This window comes from Ambystoma mexicanum, chromosome 6p (genome assembly GCF_040938575.1).
Source record: "Ambystoma mexicanum isolate Mex_15411 chromosome 6p, UKY_AmexF1_1, whole genome shotgun sequence".
Classification (NCBI taxonomy): domain Eukaryota; kingdom Metazoa; phylum Chordata; class Amphibia; order Caudata; family Ambystomatidae; genus Ambystoma; species Ambystoma mexicanum.
The window spans coordinates 380,966,537-380,990,403 of NC_090935.1; the positions used below are offsets into that span (position 1 = coordinate 380,966,537).

Consider the following 23,867-nt stretch of genomic DNA (forward strand, 5'->3'; position numbering starts at 1 on the left):
AAATCACATTATCACATGACATGTGACCAATTAGCGGCTGCGACGTGGGGAAAGAAGATGTGGTGGGACTGGGGAAATGGGAGAGAAGGGAAAGAGGCACCAAGCCATCATGGTACATAGTTATATTGTTTTCTCCAATTTCAGTTGTTATTGGAAGAAGCTAATCTATAAAGAAATCAAAGAATGAAATTGATCAATGCACTAAACCAGTCTTGGATGACAATGCAGTATCTTTTGGATTGGAGTTCCTGCTGGCCAGGCTATATATGCACGGCCCATGGGTGAGAAATCATGTTCATCAGACAACATGACCCATCTGGTGGCATCTGGAAAGAGCCCCATTTTAGAGGCAAAAAAATCAAGAACTGTTTTGGCTTCTGACAATTCATACAGACTAGCTGCCCCAGTGGACTGACATAATTAGTACAGGGTATTTGACTTGTAGTGAGATGCTAAATGTTAACACATCAATCCATTTAAATAACTTGCTTAATACCGGAGAACAGTCTCTAAGCACAGGACCGGGATTCAAGCCTGTGTTGCTCTGCATTGCCTTGCTTCTAAGACAAATGATTTCCCTAGAGCTATTCCGATTAAGGTTTATAATGTCCTGCAGAAATGCAGAACATGCCACCAGTCATGAAGCTCACACCATGCTCCTGGGTGGTTGAACCTTGAAAATGACACTGGAAAGAAAAGCCAAAGGAATTTCAGCCCAAACTGAGCCTCATTCGGTTTTAAACCAAAACGAAACCTCGAAGGATAAACGGGTGGCTGGGAGCAAGACTTGTTTCGGGCCAAACAGGAACATAAGTATGATTCTCAATAGCAGTAAATGAAGGTCTCGCTTTGAGCAGCTGGAAGGACTGAATGACCATGCACTACAAACCATCTGTCCAACGGAAGACCCTGTCGCAAGTGTCCCGACAAAGCTAGCCATCAGACTGCTGCATAGATCATATAAATCCATCCATCCATCCATCCATCCATCCATCCATCCAAACAAACATAGATCACCTGCAAGAAGTGCAGACTCCTCAGCAATCAAAAGAAAAGGCGAATGTGTTGGCCTTGAGTATCATGATCTGGACACAGTCATAGAAATAGTAACTGAAACCAATATAAACGGAGCAGCATAGAGTAAACACCACACCACCAACATCTGCCACCTGTGCCTAGTTTGTATCCGCAACCCACAGATGCTACTGGAGGTACAGATATGCTTCCAAGAAAAATCACACAGGACAATTAGTACAAAGACGGCATTAAAAGATTACTTTGGAAGACTCTGTTCTATGTTTACAGAGTTTTGTGCTTTAGATTTTCCATGCAAATGTAACCCTGCTGACAGCTTTCTTCTTTCTTATTGGGCCACTCCCATGGATATCGTCATATTGAAGTCTTGGGGAACAGCAACAGACTTGCACAGGCATCTCAATTAGCCCAAGGAATGAGCCCTCTATTTGGGCTGTGTGGGGAATCATTGAACAGTCAGCCAATCTTTCCAGCTCTTTCCTCAGTTTTCAAAACAAAGATTGGGGCCTGGGAGACCCCATCACAAAGTAGCAATATTTTATTTGCTGTTATTTCACCTCATAGTTGAAGAATGAGCTTCTTGCAAGTCTAGCCTTGTGATGCTTTCTACACATCCATTCTGCAAACCACTGGAAGTAACCTGGCCAAAATGCACACAACAAAGTCACATTCGCACTATGTGCAATGGTCACAGTACAAACAAGTGCCAATATTCAATGTATTGGGCTGAGGCTTAACGAGCTTTTGTAGAGACATAAAGCTTTCAGGGCATTATCTGTGGAAAAACAACCTGTCCATTAGGGGCAGGCATGTACTAAAACGGTGTAATGGCCATTGAAAAGCCATGATTCCAGGCCACAGCCCAAGTGTAACAGGCAGTCCTTGGAGCGAAAGAGCAGCACAGAGAAAACCTGTTGTTTTGCAGGATATCCTTTCTGTTGACTGCTGATTCGATAAATGGAAAATATTCACTCGTTGGCTGTGCCCGAAGGTCACCACCGATAATAGCAGGCAAATCCGGCCTCCCTTTCTCTTTGGGCAATAGCTGTGTTTACAGGCTGTAAAAAGCTTTAAGAACCCTTTTTGTTCTGGGCATACATTGATCTCAGTGTTTCTCACTATATTGGTTGTTCATACACTGTTTTCCATTCCAGAAGCAACAGTGTGTCACCAGCCGGTTGACAGTGCTTTATTGCCTTCGGTTGTTAGCGCTATACAGACTGATATTAATGCTACATATGGTGATCCATTCTTGTATGAAATTTATGTCACGTTACAGTGATATCGTAACTAAATTTTTCTTAGTGTACTGTAACAATGCTATGTGTTGCCACTTCCTGTTTTGTCAAAGGGTGAAAGGTTGCATTAAATCACTTCCTGTGATATCACTTGGGTGTGGGGTCAAATGGCATCACTTCATGTGATGTCATCAGAGGACAAGGGTTCTGTGATGTCACTTCCACTACCCCAGGCATTTTGGTGAAATGACGTCCCTGGGAAATCTCTTAGAACCTGGCTGGTCACAACTCCACAACGACTAACGGCCATTAAAAGAACTCGAATGGATTACAAAGACATTTTTGGATTCCTCAAACCAACCTTTAAGTGTAACATTTTCAGAATCATCGGGCAACCACTTGTAGAGCGCAAAGTGTTCAACCATCGAGTCAGAATGAGTGACTAAATACCTGGGGGCAACTCATTCTTTTGCAAGAAAAAGGCTTCCGATTACAACGATGATGGGGCCAATTGTCTCCAAGAAATGTGGAGACACGGTGGAGAGAAAGCGACAACCATAGGTGGAGAACCTCGGGTTGAACAACTGCCGAGCTTTAACCCACTCTCACACATGCTGAAGCTGCACAGGATCCCTTCGACCGACAAACCACCTTCTGCGCAGTGAGCGCACCAGGAAATTGGATTTCCTTGGGCAGAATAGGCAACATTTTCCTAAACCACATTCGGTTTTTATGAAGCTCTCTTCTTCAGTATGATTGTTGTGTTCCCTCTTATACGATGCTTCATATTAGCAGAGCCTCTTTATGAGTCAATCGCATTCAAGGGACTCCCCCTGCAGCAAGAAATCACAGCCTTTGAATTGACTCTGAAATGATAATCCCTTCCCGGAGGTTAACCAGCCAAGGAACAGTGTGTGTGTCACTCTGCACGGAGGCACTTCATTTGTATGGAACAGGCCCCGACTCTTCAGCCTATAAATAAGAAAGAGTGCACTGCAACTTGGCTCATTACGAATAAATTACAAGCTGCATGTCTCTTAATGACTCTTTCTCCAGCTGGTTGCCATTTCACCACGCCTCGCTGACTTGGAAATGCAGATGACAGGAGGCAAGTTGAAGGTCAAATGAGAGCTGACGAGTGGATGGAGAAAGATTGACCCAATGGCATCCTTTGTTATTGTTGTGCTCACGTATAATTTAGCAAAATGCACTTTTATAAAGTAGCGTGCTATTCCAAAGGGAAATGTATCTTTTACGATGTCTTTATACATTTGCTGTGTTACCAGCTAAGCTAATTTGTCACTCCTCTCATTTGTGTCTCTCTCAGCTTGGTACCTTTTTTTACAGTCTCTGTGGGGCATTGCTATTTAGTTTCTCGCCTGTTACATTTGATGCCATAAGTGAGCTGGCCCCTATTGCAATGTGCAAATACAATGTGGTGCACATGGGGTGCAGTGCAATTACGCATTCGTCATGCTCTCTGCTCCAGAAAAGGGGTGTCGCTCCGATTGCATATGGGATAATGGTTGCACGTCAGAGAGTTGTGTGACTAAATACAGGAACCTTGGCCATTTGTTGGATGTTGAGTACATGTAGACTCTGTTCAGTTGGAAAACACACACTGATATACCCCGTGTAAACAAATATTTTAAGCAGTTTTATAAAAAAGCATTTAATAGATGTCTTTGCGGCTAAGAATACATTGTAAGCTACCCACCATAATGTACTAAAATTCAATAGTGCACTAAATAAACATACTTTCATAAATAAAGAAACTGCACATTCACAAGAATAATTATGTACATGCTTTTTACAGATGTTGTAGGATTCTCTGTATTATTTATAGATGTGTAGATGGGTAACTATGAAGAAAGGGTGTATATTCCCCCCACGTGTTCCAAGTAACATTTGATAGAGAATGAGAGTGAAAGTCACATGTCTATGATGTCAGTCGGAAGCCCTGAGGTGCAATGACCCCTGGTGTTTATACGTTTCGAAGTCCAGTTTTGTGTTGAGTAAGACCTCCTTTTGACCTGGAGACAGTTTAAATGATCATAACGGTGCTTAGCCTCGTGAGCCTCCAACTATTCTTCTCCTGACCTTCTTGTCGTGTACCTCCTCAAGCAAGCCATGTACCTCCTCAAGGAAGCCATGCACCTCCTCAAGGAAGCCATGCACATCCACCTTGGAAAAAACCCGGTGTTGTTTTTGGGTCGCCTTAGTACTTAAAAGTGAGATATTGAGATATTGGGCCTCATTACGAGCTACCCCCAAACTCGGGTCCGGGTTCACTGAATGGGGAAATACCGGACCATTCCAACGTTGGAGGGCCCGGTATTTCCCCTTCCACGGAACCCGGACCCGGACCATCCCCATTCCCTTATAAAGGGCACGGCTACCGCCAAACTCGCTACCGGCCCCGGGACCCGCGAATGGGCCATTACCGGCCCATTACGAGATGAATGGGCCGGTAATTGCCCATTCCCGGGTGCCGGTTTGGCCGGCCTCGGTCACCATTCTGCCCCATAGGGCAGAATGGGGGTTGGGAGCATGGTTGCACAGGCACCGTTAATAACAGTGCTGTTGCAATCATGAGTTCTGCTCGTGGGTGCCAGTCTGCACGCCTGGCCAGACCAGGCGTGCAGTTCGGCACCGGCAAACAGAACTCGTAATGTGGTGGAGAGGTAACAACGGCGCCGGTAGCACTACCGGCGCGGTTGTTGCCTTTCCGCCACATTCATAATAAGGCCCATGGTCTCCTTAGTGGTTGAGACTCCGCCGAGGATAAGGAGTGACTCTCCGGATATTATGGTACTGGCGACAGAGGTCTCCCTTCTAAATCAGCCTATGTCTGATGAAAGCACAGATGAACAACCTCATGACAAGAGGCCTAACTTTTTTATTTTTTACCAATGAAAGAAAAGTAACAGTAAAAAGTCTTCCATAGTTAAGAGTAACAAATTGAAAAATCAAAAGCAGGAGAAGGCTATTACACATCAGGGCTTGCAGACCTTTCTACGGAACCTGAAGTTACCACCAAAAGAAATCAGTACTCGGAAGTCGACAGATCCAAGAAGCTGGGTGCCGTAAAAGTATGTAATAATTCGGGATGTGATTGATGGCCCCAAAGAACCACGCGTAGAGGAGACTAGAACAGCATGTTTGCTCAGGGACCTCAATGTTTCTCTAAGACAACAGAATGAGATTGAATGCAACAAGCCTTTGCTGGACTTGTCAACATACGCTGGAATCCCTGCTGCCTCCTCCTCGACAAGAAACTGGGCATTTAATGGCAGAAAGGTAAACCCATCCTCGACAGGGGTGCGCCAAAAGTAGTTATAGAGAGCGCTAAGCCAGTTACCTCATTGGCCCAGGATCGCTCAAGCTTCCGTACGCTGCAAGAGCTAAGAGAGGCCTTAGAAAATAAACATGGCAATCAGAAGTCTAAGGAGCCTCTCTATGTGAGCTAAGAGAGGCCTTGGAAAATAAACATGGCAATCAGAAGTCTAAGGAGACTCTCTATGTGTCTTGGACCGTAAAGCCTCTCAACTCCTGTTGGTAAAATTGCCGATTTTACAAAAAGCAGTGACTGAATAGAGGAAATGTGTTGCAACTTGTTAGGAATTTCATAGATCTTGCTGACTTGAGCTCTGGGGACATTGCCCAAGTGGAGTTTGCAAGTGTTGAGGAGTTGGGCCAAGTCATCCTTCATATGGGTTCTAAATTTGCTGTATCCAGACTCTTAGCGTCTGCCGACCAGCTACTTCCATTTGACTACGAACTATCTGAAGTTTGCGATAAAAATTATCTAAGTCTGGTGACAGTGCTAAGCAAGCAGGCAAATCCTAAATTGAGAAAGGCATCACAAACTCAGTTAACTTGTTTTAAGGATGCACAAGCTAAAAGGCAGGTCCAGCTCCCTAGGATCGCCAATGTCTCGAACCCTCTAATCCACTTCGATTTCTAAATATTAACAACCAGAACAATTAAGTCTTTAGGGAAATCAAAATAACCTCATGGAATACAAAGGGTAGTGGGCACTTATTTAAAAACTATAGCTACAAACTAGAATCTTCGGAAATGTTTCTACTGCAGGAAACGCAGCTTATTGAGCTGCCGGTGTTAGATGGCTACCTGTTGTTGTTAAACCCTACTATTATAGGGCCATTGGGACCTCCCGTTGTGGGCCTATTGATGGGCATTTGCTCTGGAATTGCCACAAGTGCCAAGTCTTGGAACCCCTTATAAATGCATTTTCCCAGGCAACTGAATTAATCTGGGATGATAAGAAATTCCCGAATATCGAGCCACTTCTATCCCTTCTATTATTTAACATGTATTGGATCACACCATTATCTTGCTGCAGGGCCTTTATGAAGTGGCTGCGCAGATGTTGGTAGAATTGTTTTCCAGGTGTAACCGTGGCTGCTTATAGTGTGGTGACTTTAAATTGTTACTGTTTCGTTGCTCATACAAGAAAGACTAAGGATGGGGGAGTCACAGCAAGTTCATTTAAAAGGGGTAATACTTGGCTTGAATTTATGAATATGTGGGGTCTCACTAGGGTGAGCGGCAATGTGTTGGGGGGACACTTCTGCTAATATATCTGGTCACGTAATTCTCTAAACAGCATATTGGATTACATTTTCATTTCAGACGAATTATTTCAAAATGTTGTATCATCATCGCCGGTCTGTCCATCTACATGCCTTGAGTACGGGTAAATAATGCAGGAACCATGCTTACTTGTGATATATACTGCATTGATTCCTTTAATAGAGTCCTTGAGACAACATTAACACGCATGGATTTGGCGGTGTTCTTGCAACATTATGATTATACTGACCTTTTGAATAACTTGTATGTTTCCCTGAAACATGCTAACCAGCAACTCCTGATAAAATAACACTGTTATGATCCGATAGCGAGAGCCCGCAAAAGAGATTTGCAGGCAAACATGCAAGTAATTAAACAGTCTGAATCCCCATTAAGAGAAAGTAGATGAAAGTCACTAATAAAGCACTATAGGAACTGGGTTTGTGGGCAAAAGCATATCATGATGTTACAAGATGCACAAATGATGCTAAAGGTACTTGCTTCAAAGAACTCATGTGTATTTTGGAGGTTGATAGCAGGCCACAAGCAAACTCTGGCCGAACTCCGCGAGTAGTTGGTTGGAACATTCTCGGAAGATCTACCTTTGCCCTGAGAGTAGGAAGGATACAACTATACCAATGGGGGCAAGGTGTTCGCTTGATTTGAACCTAGGTAAAATTCACATATAAATCACAAACAGTCCCGATGGACTTGCTAAAATAACCTTAAAGGCAAACCCAGAACTGTGTCCAGCGTTTTTAATAACACTTTGTGATGATCATAGAGGCTAAAACCATTCCTGCCTCATGAAGATCCTCCATATTGGTTCCAATTTTTTAAAAAAAGGCAATTGTACCATTCCCGCTAATTACCAGCCAATTACCCTCTTAGATAGATCAAGTAAAATGTTTGCCTCTCTACTGAAGGAAACATTGCTACTATAGGCAGAGGAAAGTCAAAGGTTAGACAAATGGCAAACTGATTTGTCAAAGGAATTGGTACATCTCTAAACAGCTTCCTATTAAATCATTTGAAAGTAGAATCTATCAGGAAAGACAGACATATAAACGTAGCATTCATCGATTTTTTCCATGGCTTTTGACTGCATAAATCGTAACCACCTGTGGCAAAAACTGAAAGCATGAGCTGTCTTTTAGCACTGTTAAACATGCTGCTTGTCTTTCACACTAAGTCAGGTTAAATAAAGAAAGCCTTCTGTCGGCAAAACTGGAGACAACTCGGGGTTCCAGAAGCACGGCTGCGTACTTGCGCCGCTACGTTATAATCTTTTTTTTTTCCACGTAGATGCTGCATTGAAGGAATCCCACGCTTTCCCCCCTAAAATTGGCAATGAGGCAGTGGAATGGCTGCTATATGCAGATCACTTAGCGTTACTTGATTCTAACCCAATTGGCCTACAGTGTCAAGTGACAGCCGTGGAAATGTATGCAGAACGAAATTAGCTAACAGTTAATATAGGCAACTCTAAGGTCTTTATTCTTAAAGCCCCTAGGAATAAAACAATAGCCACATTTTAAATGGTATCTTAAGTATGAACCACTTACCTCTTTTAAATATTTAGGATTTTATTTAGCCATGAATTCTAAGGAGATTGGTGCTTTTGAGATGTGAAATGCCCCATGAATGAGTGATCTGCTCCCCACTGTGTTCTCCCGTGGTTGCTTGTAGACCTCTTACTAGCAAATCGTCTGTCCTCCTCCTCCCCTTTTGCTAGCTCGTCACCGCCTTGTTTCTCTGCTTCCTTCGCTGTGTTCTTCCCCCTATGATTGTAAAGTACCATGTTGCTTCCAGAAGCTAGATCTGTATTAAAAAAATATCAAAATAATACGTTGGCGGTCACTTTAAAAGGTGAATGTTAAAAAAAGCAGGGGCGAGGCACGCACTCCAATTCCTGGCCAATATACTACCTGAACAAGTGTCGAAAAACAAACACAGGGTTAAATCCCAAAGTGTCCAAAATATTCACAGGGTTAAATCCAAATTTACTGCCCAATAGGAATTATGGTCAATGTAGTGAACCCATTTAAACAATTCAAGTGACCAGTGAAAGACTCCCCTCCAACACACACATCATACCCTTAGCAGGAGGAGGGGGAAAACCAGGATTATGGCTCTCCAGTGTAGGGCAAAATAAAAAATAAAGAACAAACAACCAGTCAGTAACTAACTCAAATAATAGTTGATTCTAGGATTTGGTAAGAGGAAGCAGCACGCGCTACATCGTATTGTGTTTTGCAGTGCTCTGTCCTGTTCACATGCTCCCCTTGCTTAACCCCCTTGTGGTCCCACCTGTTATCAAGCTGCAATTTCCCAGGTTTCAGGCCTTTGTTCATCCATCAGCTTTGCCCATATTTTCTCGCCTTCCTTCATCAATGCGCTGCAGTTTCCAGGCCTGCCACCTCACTTTGCTATAATCTGTGCAAGTCCCTCATTTTGAACCACTCCCCTTCCAGTGAACAGGCCCCATTGCAACACTCACCCCTTCCCCCCCGTAGTCTAATAGTCTCTTCTCTGTGTCCATGCCCGCTGCTCCATTTGCTCTTCAACTCTTGTGTTCAGTCTCAAGACAGGGCTGCCTCCCAGTTCCTGCTCTCTTTTTGGGCAGGGTACTGCTATTCCTAGGACATCTTCCAAATATCTGTAGCTGTCTCGCATTACTGGTATACATGCTGTCTCCGCGTGCATGCACATGCAACAGCCCCCTTTAATCAACATGCTGGACCCATCACAGTATCCTCCAGGCACCAGTGCCTGAAGGATTCTGTGGGCAATCAATGCTCCCCCAGCCAGTGACATTCTCTATGCCCAGCAAGAGACAACTATCTAGCAATGGTGCCGCTCATAATGAGATACTGAGGAAGAGGCAGAGAAAATGGGACATAAAGGATTAAATAGTGTTTCTGCCCTTTGTGTAACACGTTCACGTAACTCACCAAAAGGGAAGTCTGCAGTTTCACTGATAAAAAGAATGATATCCCTGTGTATGTTGCGTTCTCGTGGAAGATTGCATGAATGTTGCTGCTATGAAAGAACACCTTCTTAATTTAAGCCACTGAAAATAAAGATGTTGTTTTTCCGTCATGACATAGGACCTATGCTAAATTCAGCAGAAAAAAAAAGCACCATTGATAATGGGTACAAAATATATGTTTATCTGATTACCGGTACCGGTAAGGTCACCGGTGCCGGTAATCCCTTAGCGCCCTACTACGAGGTCCCTCAGCGGGTCCCGTCCTTAACGCCTGGTCTGACCAGGTGTTAAGGACGGGACCCGCTAAGGGACTTCAGAGCTAATAACGGTACCGCAAATTGCGGTACCGTTATTAGCTCCTTCCCCATTCCCATTGAGCCCTATGGGGGCTCGAATGGGAATGGGGAATGTATTTGGCATGGGGACTTACCGGGTCCTCCAGGGTCGGAATGACCCGGTAAGTCCCCATAGCGCCTACCCGGACCCGGTATGCAGTAAGGGAGTAGCCTGCGTGTAATGAGGCCCAATTACTTCTATTCACACAGAATGAGTGTGAGGTCGGATGTAGACGCTACTAGAAATACCTTTTTTCTGATTGCCACTCACACATTTCATTAGTCTTGCAAGGATGTTTTGCTAGTGATAGTGTCCATAAAACGTCTGCATCTGCGCAATCCGTGAAGAATCCGAAAGTTGGTGCTTCCGCTTTTTGGGGAGCAGACTGCAGAGGCTATTTTCATTCTGCAAATAAGTGGTGCATGAAAACGGAATGCCTCTAATAAATTGCAGTTCAATAATATTCCCTTTGCCATTAGTCAGAGAGGTAATTTCCTGAGAGATGTCAGAAAATGCTGAAGAATCAGCGGATTCTGCCCATGATTAGTTCGCTGTATCGATGCAAATGCAAACGCACGTCTTGCCACATCCGAATATCCCCGGGAAGGCTCTCGGATGGGAGGACATCGATACAGTGCGAAATGAACTGATTTGCAGAGGTTGGCGAACAGTAAAGGGTTGCAACCCAAATAAATGTGCAGCTGGGCGACGTGTTGATGCAAGCATTATTCTTCCTAAGTATTTTCAATAGAGAGAAATGTTTTTTGAAGCATCTGCCTGTCTCCGTACTCTCTTCGAGCCTTGCCTACAATAATGGATTGCAATAATCAGTAAGCGGAATTTTGTGTTGTAGTCAACAGAATAATCAAAGGTAAAATGACATGGGTATATTTATATATATCCTGCAGTAGGTATACATGGATTTGCTTAGTAGGCATCGGGTAGAGGTCTGTGTGGCAACCATTAGGCCAGTTCATGATTCACCTAGCTTCTAAGCCTACGTCAGCACCGGTAGACCTCTGGCCACCAGCAACTCCACCAGAGCCAGTGCGTGCAAGGGGCTGCCGCCTACGTCAGCACCGGCAGACCTCTGGCCACCAGCAACTCCACCAGAGCCAGTGTGTGCAAGGTGCTGCCGCCTACGTCAGCACCGGCAGTCCTCTGGCCACCAGCAACTCCACCAGAGCCAGTGTGTGCAAGGGGCTGCCGCCTACGTCAGCACCGGCAGTCCTCTGGCCACCAGCAACTCCACCAGAGCCAGTGCGTGCAAGGTGCTGCCGCCTACGTCAGCACCGGCAGACCTCTGGCCACCAGCAACTCCACCAGAGCCAGTGCGTGCAAGGTGCTGCCGCCTACGTCAGCACCGGCAGACCTCTGGCCACCAGCAACTCCACCAGAGCCAGTGCGTGCAAGGTGCTGCCGCCTACGTCAGCACCGGCAGACCTCTGGCCACCAGCAACTCCACCAGAGCCAGTGTGTGCAAGGTGCTGCCGCCTACGTCAGCACCAGCAGACCTCTGGCCACCAGTAACTCCAGTGTGTGCAAGGTGCCACCCCGCCAGGGCCAGGCAGAATACGGAGTGTGCCAATCTGCATAGTTTGCATAGTCTGAATTGGCAGCATGCCCAGATATATGTTTTATGTTGTGCATATTACATATGTCACCCCTTTCTTCCAAGCATCTTTTGCACTGGAACATTAAAGTGTGTCTTACAAATGAGGGTGGAGGAGCAATACAGAGTTTGCCATTTACAATGCAACAAACCGTAGAGCAATACAAAAAATCCTATTTCCTTAATGAAACACCACTGTCCAGTAAGACGAGTGCCTGCACTTGCACGAGGAGCGCACCTGAAAGTATGGCCACTTTTATCTCTATGCATTCGTGGTGATTTAACCAGGGAGGGGAATTTGAAACTAGTTCTGGCAATGAAGGAAACGCCTAACTGGTTACGCTGGATTTGTCTCGATTGCCCTGTACTGTAGTCGTCCTACGAAGCCCTATTTTATTTTTATTTTATTTATTTTGTACTTATTAATTTGTTTGACTGTATAAAGCGCACATCGGCCCTGGGGCATTGTGGCGCTGCTACAGAATACTTGCTTGGTACATATTTTCTTAAGAGTAAGTACAGTGCATACAGGGAAGGAAAACACGTGCCCCTTTAGGTTACAGTGGGTCATTGAGATACAAAACAGAGCAGGTAATGCAGGTTGCAGTAGGCATACAGTCATAGTCAGTTGAACAGTTTCGTTTTCAAGCATTTGCGGAAACTAGTGTATGACTTTTAATTTCTGAGAGCCGTGGGGAGGGCATTCCAGTTTTTTGGTGCTAGGTGTCGAAAGCTGGAGTGTCCTGCTTTGGATCTTTTGAAAGATGGGACGTAGATCTGGTTGGTGAGATGAGATCTTGTGGGTCTGGATGAAGAGAAAATGGCGATCCTTTCAGATAGATGGGGGGGGCTTGAGTGAGATCATTTGTGCGTAATGGCCAGCCAATGTGCATCTTTCCTTGCCTGGGCGATATGCTCCTTTTTTGGAATACTCAGTGCTGCTACAAGGGCATTATTTTGTGTTACTTGGAATTTGGTAAGGTTTTTGGCAGAGGTGCCCAGGAAAAGGGTATTGCAGTAATCCAATTTAGTGCCGACTGTGGCTCTGGCAATGGATAGGCAATTTTTGGTGGATAAGAAAGGTTTGACCACGTTGATGATTGTGGTGGTGAGTGCAGCAGAGGAGGCTATGGCCCTGACTTGGCGTGTCATGGACAGGGAGGAGTCCAGGTACATTCCTAAGATGATACAGTGATAGTGGTATGATCGATGTTGAATTGGGGGGAGAGTTTGTTGAGCGTTTTGTTGGTGTTTTGTCTCCATTGAGCTACACAAGCCAACCTTTACTACGATGGTTTTCAATAAAGCTCCAGTTCAGGGGTCTGAACCCTTTGGCTCTCCTGATGTTTTGGACTACAGCTCCCACCACCTCTAGCGAGTATACTCATTGGTGACGGAATTCCATGTCATTCCATGTTATGTCATGCATGTTATGGGATGTATACCATGCACCGCTGCCATTTGCATGGGCTCAGTTGAGATCTCATGATAGTCAATGTCCAAAACATCTGGAGAGCTGCAGGGTGCAGAGCCTTGTTTGAGATCAATAAAGCTAGAGCATGTGCATGGTGGCGCTTGTGTGCTCTTTCACAGATTAGATGAGTTCACATTTTGTTTTCTATGCATGCTCAGGTCTTGTTTTTATCATTTTAAGGTGGCATACTTCAAACTTACATAAAGCTTTACTCAAGGTAGATGTATGCCTGATCATGTACGTTGAGCGTAGGCTATGCATCCCAGTTCTGATTTTTTTGATCTTTCAGTTACAGTTGGCTGGTTACAGTTTGTTGGTATTGATTGTGATTTTATATTTTGTGCTTGTTTAGGCCAGAACTTGACAGCAATTGGACAGTCATAAAAGAACAAATCCAGATGGACTCCATGGTCCTCAAAGGACTCATTCAAGATACAAGATACCAGTTTGCAGTGAAAGCTGTGAATACCTTTGGAGCCAGTGCACTCAGCAAGCCAAGTGAGGTTGTAAAGACTTTCAGTAAGTAGATCAAAGACCCTACGCACTCCTGCGACTAAAGGCACCTGAGATCACCAATGTGTATGCAAGGAAATGCAGCATATATTCCCCTGCATCAGAAAGCTGCTGACTCCTACCTCTGTGCTGTAGAGTCGGTAGCGAGAAGGTATGGCAATAGACCAGTTCCTTGCTTTCACTTGTTGCATAGTAGAGGTGTGATAAAGATATCTACTACCACTTGGAGATTCATGGAAGCCAACATGTGCACACTCTGCAGGAATTTGCTCTAGCTGCTATAGCATTTACATATATTAAGAGACATTTGAATGTTATAATCTTTACTCATATGTTAGACACTCTGACCAGCATTCTCGTAGTGCACCTTGATCGCTCTTATCCGAAAAAGGATATTTGCCGGATTTAGTTTGAGTTCTGCATCCATTATGTTATTCATCTTATATTCCCTAGATTGATGGCTCTTTCTTTTATAATTTGTTCCATATTTTTTGTTATTCTTTAGCATCCGTGCAAAAATGGTACTCCTTATATTGTTGCCTTTTCTGAAGGTCCTTTTGGGGAGTGTGACAAATCTTTCGATGTCATCACTTCTTCCTGGGGGGAGCCGCTTCCCATGAGGCCAGGGTGGTGAGGCCGCTACCCGCTACCCATAGTTCGCCTGGGGGTGGTACACAGTGTGAGGGTATCATGGGGAGGCTCCCCCTCTTGGGACAAGGATGATCATTTAAGGGAAACGTGGTATGACACCCCCGCAACCCACACTCCCCTTCAATTGTATCATGAGGTACACCTTTACCGGGTCAAACCATGCCATTTTTGCAGCGATTTTATTACCTGATACCAAGTTTCAAAGATGCAAAACCACCAATGTATGCTAATCAGTTGCCAAAAAAAGATAGGACAAAAGAAAGAAAAGTCGTTCTCAAGGACCAAAACCACATCATTTCAATGCAATTGGCCAAAATGTAAAAGATTAAATACAAATATGTTACCCCAAACATATAATGAACTTGCTTGCTAAAGTGTCAAGTGGTTGAAGTCTAAATGCGGAAATGCAATCATTGCCGTGATTTTTTTAACCAGCAACATTTTTGCCGCGTTTTTATTACCTGATACCCATGTTACACACCTCCATGTACGTATTTGAGACTAAGAATTATACGCCCACTGAAATGAGGAAGAGTAGGGCTTACTGGACTAACACCACCAAAGGAGACACTGAGACAAGGAGGAGGCACAGAGGCATGCCGAGCCCTCCAGGGAATTGGAAAGAGCAGTCTAGATTCCATTGTCCATTACAGATAAAAAGTAAAGTCAGACCCTCACTGAAGGTACCGCAAGTGAGGAGAACATCCCGCTTGGGAAGGAGATGAGGCTGCTGACCAGGATGCAAGAAGGTGAATCCAGGCGTTCCACCCGGTCCACCGTGCACAGTGTTATTCTCTCTTATATGTTATTCTCCCGAATTGGTGAGTCCCCCAGCACTTTTTGCTCGACCATTGGGTTTCTTCTGACTCTTCTGAGTGAATGGGACCCTTTTACCTCACTCACTCATGCTTTTTAAGGTAATCCTGGGAATCCTTTTTGGATACTTTTAATGGAGCCTGCTTTTCTACATTTCTTTAGTGGCTTCTGTAATTTACTATTGTAGTACACAGCACCTTCTGTGCAGTTCTGCTGGGAGCCCCTTGAGCTTCCCTCTTTGATTTTATTTTTATTTTCCTGTGCTAACATTATGCTACCAGGATAGGGGGATACTTGTTATCCTACCTACACTTTTCACCTTATGTGGAGTGCTGAGGGAACACATAGTATTCCATTACAGTAACAAGTCTAGCTGAGTGGCTGGTGGCAGTGAATATGTTCTACCTATTTTTGTGAAGTTTTGAAGGCTGTGGTAAGGGACACATGGGTCACCGTTGACCTAAAATTGTGCCTGTCTTTTTTTTACCAAATCATGATGACTTGTCCTTTCTTGAGCCTTCTGCCAACCTGGGTGGGGGAGGTCCTGATCTGTCTTTTGTCTTCATCGGTTTCCAATTAGGAGGCCCGCCCAGTGGCACCAGTGTGTCTGGGAGAGCAGGAAGCTGGAGGACACCAAAACTCCTCAGGTCATTGTCCTCCAGTATGTCTGTTTAGTCCAGTTCTGACTGGGTGCCTGGCAGTCCCCTTTGGACAGCCACCACCCAAAGTTTGAATGTCACATGCATGCTGATTGGCTGGGCTTTTCCAGAAACCGTCAGAGCCGACTGAGTGACCGCTGGAGCTCCAGCCCTTTCTTTTTATTTTATTTCTATTTTTATTAGTGCGTTATTTATAAATACAACTAACCTTTTGCACAATTTATCACAAAATGTATAATATATTATAACCACAAAGAAGAAGAATTAATACAAGTCATTACTAACTAGGCTTATAGACAGATAAAACAAATCAAATCCAGATAAAATCAGGTAAAAACCATTAAAATTGAACATTTCGCGGAACAGTTAAAATATACCAATATGAAAGTTCCACAATATATAGATGAGGTGCACAATGAGATCATACAATGGTGGCCCTTAAGATAATACAATTGGGCAAAATGGCTTCACTGCACACATGATACGCACACATAGCTGCAGTGAAAACGATTGACACGACCCCAAAGATAGAGCTACAAAACTAGTCAGATTCAAAAGAATCAGTGCTGGAAATGAGACAAGAATAGCTCTTTAAATAGCAGAGCTTCAATTTGGGGCACTAAATAAGAAGATGGCGTGCAGTTTCCACAGCCAAATTACAGACATGCAATAGCATCTCATTACGAGGTAAATGTATCCAATGACCTTTGTGCTCTCTAGTAGGTAAGATATTAAAATGTAAGCATATCATAAATCTACGTATTAGTTGACAGCGCAACTTAGAGGCAGATTAGAGCAAAAACACAGAGAGCTATATACTGTGTACATTTTCTTTTTTGCAAGAGAGTCAATATTACTTATAATGTCAAACTCCCTGGTTTTCTTTTTTAAAAAGGTTGGAGCATTAGGAGCCAGTTCTAAATCCTCAAGTGCAATACCAACATGTTCTAAATGACTTAATGCAGTAGAACTCACTCGTACCAAAAAATGACTGCTACATCCCTGAGAATATTGTCGTTTAAGATAACTAATTAATGTATTCGAAATTAGAGAAGAGATGTGGTTGGTTGAAAAATGATTGCAACGCTGGACAAGCCAAAGAGAGCGAATAGAAGGGACTCCCAGTTCACAACAAAGGGCCTCCACAGACACAGAGCTGTGTACACCCATAATAGACCGCAACAGCTTGCCCTCAAATTTTTCCACCCAAATCATCATGTTTTACGGCAATGCAGCAAGTCCGTAAAGTATACCTTGTACAATACTTTATAAATTGATATAAGGCCCTCAATATTATGACTTTTTTTTTTGTTGAAAATTTGGTTTTATTGGAATTTTACAATTATGACATAATTCAAGAAACAATGCAAACATTGATATATATCAAAGTGAGGTCACAACTTTTCCCCTCCTCCACCCCAGCTCCCACACCCCCTCCCCTATCCCATGCCATGGTTTAATAGTCGATAACAACAACAGGGTCCAGCACATCATCTGAAGATGCAATGCGAGCATAGGGTAGCGCCCAAAAGAAAGAAGGTGCTCAAAAAATAAGGTCCAACATATAGAAGTCACATATCCTGTAACAATCGATCTCTTCCCATTCCAAGGGGGATGCCCCGATAGTATTGTTCCCATCGAGAGGACCGTCTGAGATGAATACTTATGCCTCAGGTCGTTTTCCCATATTTGTCAAACAATGGCAGCCATAGGGCCTTGATGTTAGATTTGGATTCATCGATCAGGTGGGTTAAATACTCTATCTCATAGATTGCCCGCGTTTTCGCTACCCACTCCCCCTCCCCAGGAGGTCGGGGTGATTTCCATTTCTGGGCCCAGCAGCATCTAGCCGCGACTAGCATGACCTACAACATGTGATTGTGTTTCACCTTGGGGCCCCCCTCAACCTCAATGCCAAACAACACCAGCCAGGGGGACAGAGTTCTCACCATTCCGTCTACTCCTCTTATCCATGACAGGACCTCACTCCAGTAGATTTGTGCCACCTGGCACTTCCATCACATATGGACATAGTCCCCCTTTTCAACGTGGCATTTCCAGCAGTGGGGGTCGTAACCTCTTCTCATTCTGGCTATCCTCTGTGGGGGGTAGTGCCATCTGTGTATAAACTTCAGGGCCTGGTGGCGGTATTGGGGTGCAGTTGTGGAACGGTGTGCCTGCCTACAGATCTTGGTCCATCTTTTTTCCATTATGGGGGTGCCTAGGTCCTTTCCCCATTGTACTTGGGAAGATGGGGGGTCCCGTGGGGTAGAGAACAGCAAGAAGCTGTAAAGCTGTGATATCCCCCCCTTGGTCCCTTTGGGTGTTATGAGGAATTTCTCAAAATCGGTTAGGTCCCGCCTAAGCGTGTCTCCCCATCTGCTCTCGGTAAGGGCACCCTTAAGCTGTAGATATCGAAAGGGGGAGAGGTTAGGGAGGCCCAGGCGTCCATCAGGTCATCAAGAGATATAAACACCCCATCCACCCAAAGCTGTCAGGCTCTACAAAGACCCACCTCATACCATTGCTGGAAGGCTAGTGGTTCGTTGATCCCTTCCCAAAGTGGAGGAGCCCAGATGCAGCTCAAAGGTGAGGGCCACGTTGTGAGCCATCTTAGGTAACCCCCCTACTTCCATATGGACCACAACACCCCCAACACTGGATGTTCCAGAACCCTCCTCGGAATAGATGTCTTGGGCACCCATAGCCACTCGTCCAATGTAACCGCGAAAAGAGTGTTTTATCCAATGTTACCCATTGTTTCTTTGAGCCAGTCGTCAAATGGTCAACAAGGATGCACAATTGTGACGCCTTATAATAAGTGTTTAGATCAGGGAACTTAATTCCACCCTCATCTTTGGGTCTTATGAGAGTGTCATAAGCAATCCTATGGGATTTACCGGCCCATAGATAACGGAGAAGGGCACGCTTGATTTCTAGAAGGAATGAGTTTGGTATCTGGGTTGGCAACATTTGAAACAGATATAAGAATTTGGGGAGGACTACCATTTTGATGGAGTTAAGGCGAGCCATCCATGAGAGGCCGGATTTTGACCAGCGTCCCAGATCATGTTTGATCGACCTCCATAGGGGCGGGTAGTTTACCTTGAAAAGATCCTCTAGGTCTGATGGAATTTGGATCCCCAGGTGAGAGAGCCCCTCTATTTGTTTACAAAACGGGAGATTATCGATGTATTGTCTCTCGGTCCCGTTGAGCTGGCCTGCCGGGAAAGCCACTGATTTATCTACGTTGACCTTATAGCCCGCCAGGGAACCATATCGCTCTAGACTATTCAACACCTCTGGGACTGATTGGGATGGTTTAGAGAGGTACAGGAGGACATCGTCAGCGAACAAGGTTATTTTGTAGTCAGTTCCCCCTATTTTAACACCTTGGATCTGATCGTTAGTCCTGATTGCTATAGCCCAAGGTTCCATCACCAGAGCGTATATGAGGGGAGACAATGGACATCCCTGTCTTGTGCCTCTCTCTAAGGGAAAGGACTCTGATTCTCCTCCATTAACCACCACTCTAGCGGAAGGGCAGGAGTAAAAGGCCATCATTCATCCCCGCCACCTGGGTCCCATCCCCAAGGACGACAGAACCCCCTCCATGAAGGCCCAGCTCACCCTGTCAAACGCCTTCTCCGCGTCTAGAGATAGGAGAAGGGCACCGTCAGATTTCACTCCGTTTGAACTCAGTATGTGCAGGGTTTTGCGCATGCTGTCTGCTCCCTGTCTATTCACTACAAAACCTACCTGATCGGGATGGATCAGTTGGGGGCGACACTTTTCTAGACGTATCGCCAAGATCCTGGTGAAGATCTTGGCATCTGTGTTCAGGAGCGAGATGGGCCTATATGAGACACATTCAGCTGGGCCTCTGCCCGGCTTTGGAATTACTGTGATTATGGCCTGCAGGAATGTCGGTGGAATGGTTTCTAAGGTTTTGATTTGGTTAAATAATTTGGTTAGTGGTTGGGTTAGTTCAGATTGGAATTGTTTATAGAAATCCGCTGTGTACCCATCTTCCCCCGGGGTCTTGCCTATTTTAAGCTTTTTGATGGCCTCTTCCACCTCTTCCTCTGTTATCTCCTTGTCCAGTGTCTCCCTCTCTAGGTCTGTGAGCTTGGGTAGGGGATAGTCCTCAAGATACTTTCGAATTTCATCCAGTGATTCACCCTCTTGTTTAGTGTAGAGGGCCTTATAGAAGGCCGCAAATGATTCGGCTATGTGTTCAGTTTTTATCTGGGCGTTGCCCGCCCCATCCTTGACCTTCTCTATGTGTCTGCCCGCCCTGTTTCCCCTCAGCCTATATGCCAGAAGAGTTCCAACCCTGTCGCCCCTCTCATAGTATCTCTGCTTCGTGTATCTCATTTTTTTAACTACCTCTCCATTCGTGATTGTATGCAGGGCTTGTCTCTTCTCTCTCATTTCACTCAGGAGGTTTTTGCGGTCTATGTTTCCCTTGGTGAGCTGTGTCCTCATGGCCCGCAGGTCTTCTCAGATTTTGGATTCTATCAGGGCCCTCTCTCGCTTCTTGCTCGAGCCCTCTGCGATAAGGAGACCCCTGAAGGTGGCCTTCGCTGCCTCCCAGACTCTAACTACTGGGACTTCCCCTGTGTCGTTTGATAAGAAGAAGGCTTCTGTTTCGTTCCTTAGGAATTCCCTAAACACCTGGTCCCTCATGAGGGTGTTGTTACAGCGCCACCTACGTGATTTCACGGTGGCTTGCAACTGCCATTCCATAACGAGAAGTTCATGATCTGACCAGGTCACAGATTCAACCGTAGGGTTTCCAACCTCTCCCCCTCCTTCCTCCGACACCAACAGCAAGTCGATTCTGGTATATGTTTCGTGGGGAGGGGAGAAGAATGTGTAACCCCCAGGGGTTTGCCAGCATTTACGCCATACATCAACCCAGTAGTACTCTTGTAGGAGGTCCTTCAAGGCGAGATTATCTTTTGTAGGGGCTTTTGGTCCCGTCCCTTTGGCCGACCACCAGTCAAGATGGGGGTCTGTATCGAGATTGAAGTCCCCGCCCAGGATTGTGGCTCCCTCAGCCCACCCGTCCATGACCCCAAGAACCTTGTGGATAAACTTGACTTGGCCGGCGTTGGGCGCGTACAGGGTGGCTAGTGTGACTTGTGTGCCCTGGGCTGACCCCTTGATCACAAGAAATATGCCTCCAAAGCCCCTTTTCGTCTCCACATCAGTGAGATGCAGCGATTTACCCAAGAGGATACCCACTCCCTCCTTCTTTGAGGATTTGTGCGAGGCCCAGAAGTTTCTGCCTATCTCCTTTCCTTTAATCGTTGACTCGGCCCCCTTCTATAGTAGGTTTCTTGTAGGAAGAGGGCTAGTAATTTATGTTTGCGGAATAGGTTACTTGTGAGAGACCGCTTGTTTTGCGAGTTGAGACCCTTAACGTTGAGCGTACCGATCCGACCTTCAACCATGGTCGTCGCTATCTTTGCCCTGTGAAGCCGCAGTGAGTGCCCCTGTTATCATCCGTGGACTTGAACCCCAGAACCATGGCGTGGCATTCCCTATTTCTTTCCCGTCACCCCTCCCCCCTCCCATCCCCGGTTCCCCATTTCCCTTACCCATTTTGTTAGGCGTCCGTCTCCATCGCCTGACATACATCGGGTTTAGTCAACGAACAACCAGGGTCGCTGCCTGGGCCCAGAGAGAGAAATGGTGTGGATCGTACCCTCCAGGTTATACATATAGGAACATTTCACAGGTTTAGTCGGAGTCCAGTCCCTCTACAAGACCTCCCCCGACCCGGCCCTCTCTATTACCGCTGCGTGTCTTGTGTTCATAGGGGCCGGGCCCAACCGTGAACTAGCTTCCAGTGTGAATTGGGGGGGTTTTTGAAGGTCTCGGGGTCCGCACCTAGCCACCTTCCGACAACAGAGAACAACACCACTCCGTGTTTCAGACAGGTGGGGACCCAAAACCTTCAACCATCAATTTCAGCATAAGCCTCGCCAACCGTGGCAACATCCCAATACAACATACAGTGCCCCCCAACATGGAGGAGCCCGTGGGCAAATGCAATACAATACAATAACATCACATTTCTTAACTTTCTCCCTTTCCCTCTTGATCACTCGGACCCATCGCGCGGGCCTTGGCATCAACAAAAGTGGAGCAAATATTTCTCCTCAATTCGCCAGCGGCCACAGGGGGCGAGTGAGCGAATGAACCACAACAGATCGGCATTGCATTCCTTTTCTTTCCTCTCCTATCATATAATCATGCGGGTCCTCCGCGACCCGCCGAGGGATGCCTAGTTTTTGGGAATTTCCGGGTGCCCTTCACTTTGTGTTTCCCCTGGATGAGGTCAGGGCCCCGTGGGGCACGGCTCGGGCCTCTGTCAGATCTGCCGTTCTCCCCCGAGGGCCCCGGGGGGAGTTCGTTGATGCCTCTTTGGATGTCCTCTTCTGTAACGAGCTGAAAGTTCTCCCCTTGCTATTCAAAGGATAGGTAGAATGGGTGTCCCCAGCCGTACCGGACCCCCTTCTCCTGCAGCCATCTAGTGATTGGACCGCATTTTTTCCTCATTTGTAGCGTGAGGGCGGATAGGTCCTGGTAGATTGCCACCCTGGAATTATCGGATTGTATATCTCTTAGGGTTCTAGCTCTTTCAAGTATTTTTGCTTTGTCTCTGTAACAGTGGAACTTCGCAAGCACGGAGCGTGGGCCCGTACCGCTTCCGCCAGCTCGATGAACCCTAACAATCAGGATGGTTTCTCCGGAGTCAGTTCCCAAGACAATCCTAATGATCTCCTGCACTTTGCCCTCCAGGCCGGTCTGGGTCTCCCCCTCCACCTCCGTCAGGCCATCAGTTCCCAAGACAATCCTAATGATCTCCTGCACTTTGCCCTCCAGGCCGTTCTGGGTCTCCCCCTCCACCTCCGTCAGGCCGAAGAATCGCAGGTTACATCTCCGTTCTCGATTTTCCATGTCGTCAACTTTGAAGCAGAGCTCCCCCTCGCGCCGCTGCATCTCTTTAAACCTTACCTCCATCTGAGCCTCCAAGAAGTCGGTGGATGCCTGGTTATTCTCTACCCCCTCCATTCTGTCCTCCAACGTGGAGACCTTGGCGGTGAGGTCGGCCAGCTTGGCTCCCATGTCCGTTCTCATCCTCCTGATTTCGTCTAGGATTGTCTGGATATTGTTCTGCATGGTGTTCATGTCGGGGTTTGGCGTGGGTGGGGAGTTGATCTCCATCTCTGGTTTTCGGGGAGTGAATTGGTATCTTCCCAGGGTTTCTTTCCAACTCATGGGGTGTCTCCACCTCTAGATCTTTGTGGTTTCTCAATGTTCCTCGTGGTCTCCCCCAGAGGGTCGGGGGGACAGTCCCCCCGGTTCCGTACCAACTCCGATGAGGTGTTGCGAGGTGTGTGGATTCTGAGAGTTAGATCAGCTCTGTAGAGTCCCCTTACGCCTCGTGGGGGGTCAGTCCCGGGTCCCTCGGCGCACCCGACTCCCTGTGGCCCCCCGCAGAGGGTCCGCGTCTGTGATCGCCAGGTGGTCAGGTGCCTCGGGTGTTTACTTGTGCGGGGCAATAGGGGACCCTCTATCCGTTGTTCTGCATGCTGTGGCACTCCACTGGCTATGGCTCTCCTGCACGGCGGCGGGGAGGGTGGTGGTTAGGACGGGCGGGTTGGGCCCCAACCCCCCCTGACAGCCACTACTCACGGTTGCTGTGGATGGCTAGTAGTAGGCCCCTAAATAGGGTGGTGAACCCCACGAGGGGCCAAGCACTCCGCAGAGTGGTCCAGGTGTGCTCCCGCATCAGCCCGGGCCTGTTAGGTGTAGGCCTCTGTGGGCTGTGTCGCAGCAGCTGCCGGGGATGAGTCCTTATAGTAGTTGTTGCGAAGATGTTCCCCACCGCCGGGGGGGAGAGCAGAGGAAGGGGCCCGGGCGCGCTCCC

At 46.3% G+C, this 23,867-nt stretch overlaps 1 protein-coding gene across 2 annotated transcripts in view; it reads left to right on the forward strand.

The window, feature by feature from the left end:
• EGFLAM (EGF like, fibronectin type III and laminin G domains) overlaps positions 1 to 23,867 on the forward strand; it is a 674,079-nt gene that overhangs the window by 311,822 nt on the left and 338,390 nt on the right. For both annotated transcript variants that reach the window (XM_069627154.1, XM_069627153.1), the window contains exon 7: positions 13,636 to 13,802. In XM_069627154.1, coding sequence (XP_069483255.1) covers positions 13,636 to 13,802 — 167 coding nt within the window. The remainder of the gene's footprint in view (positions 1 to 13,635; positions 13,803 to 23,867) is intronic.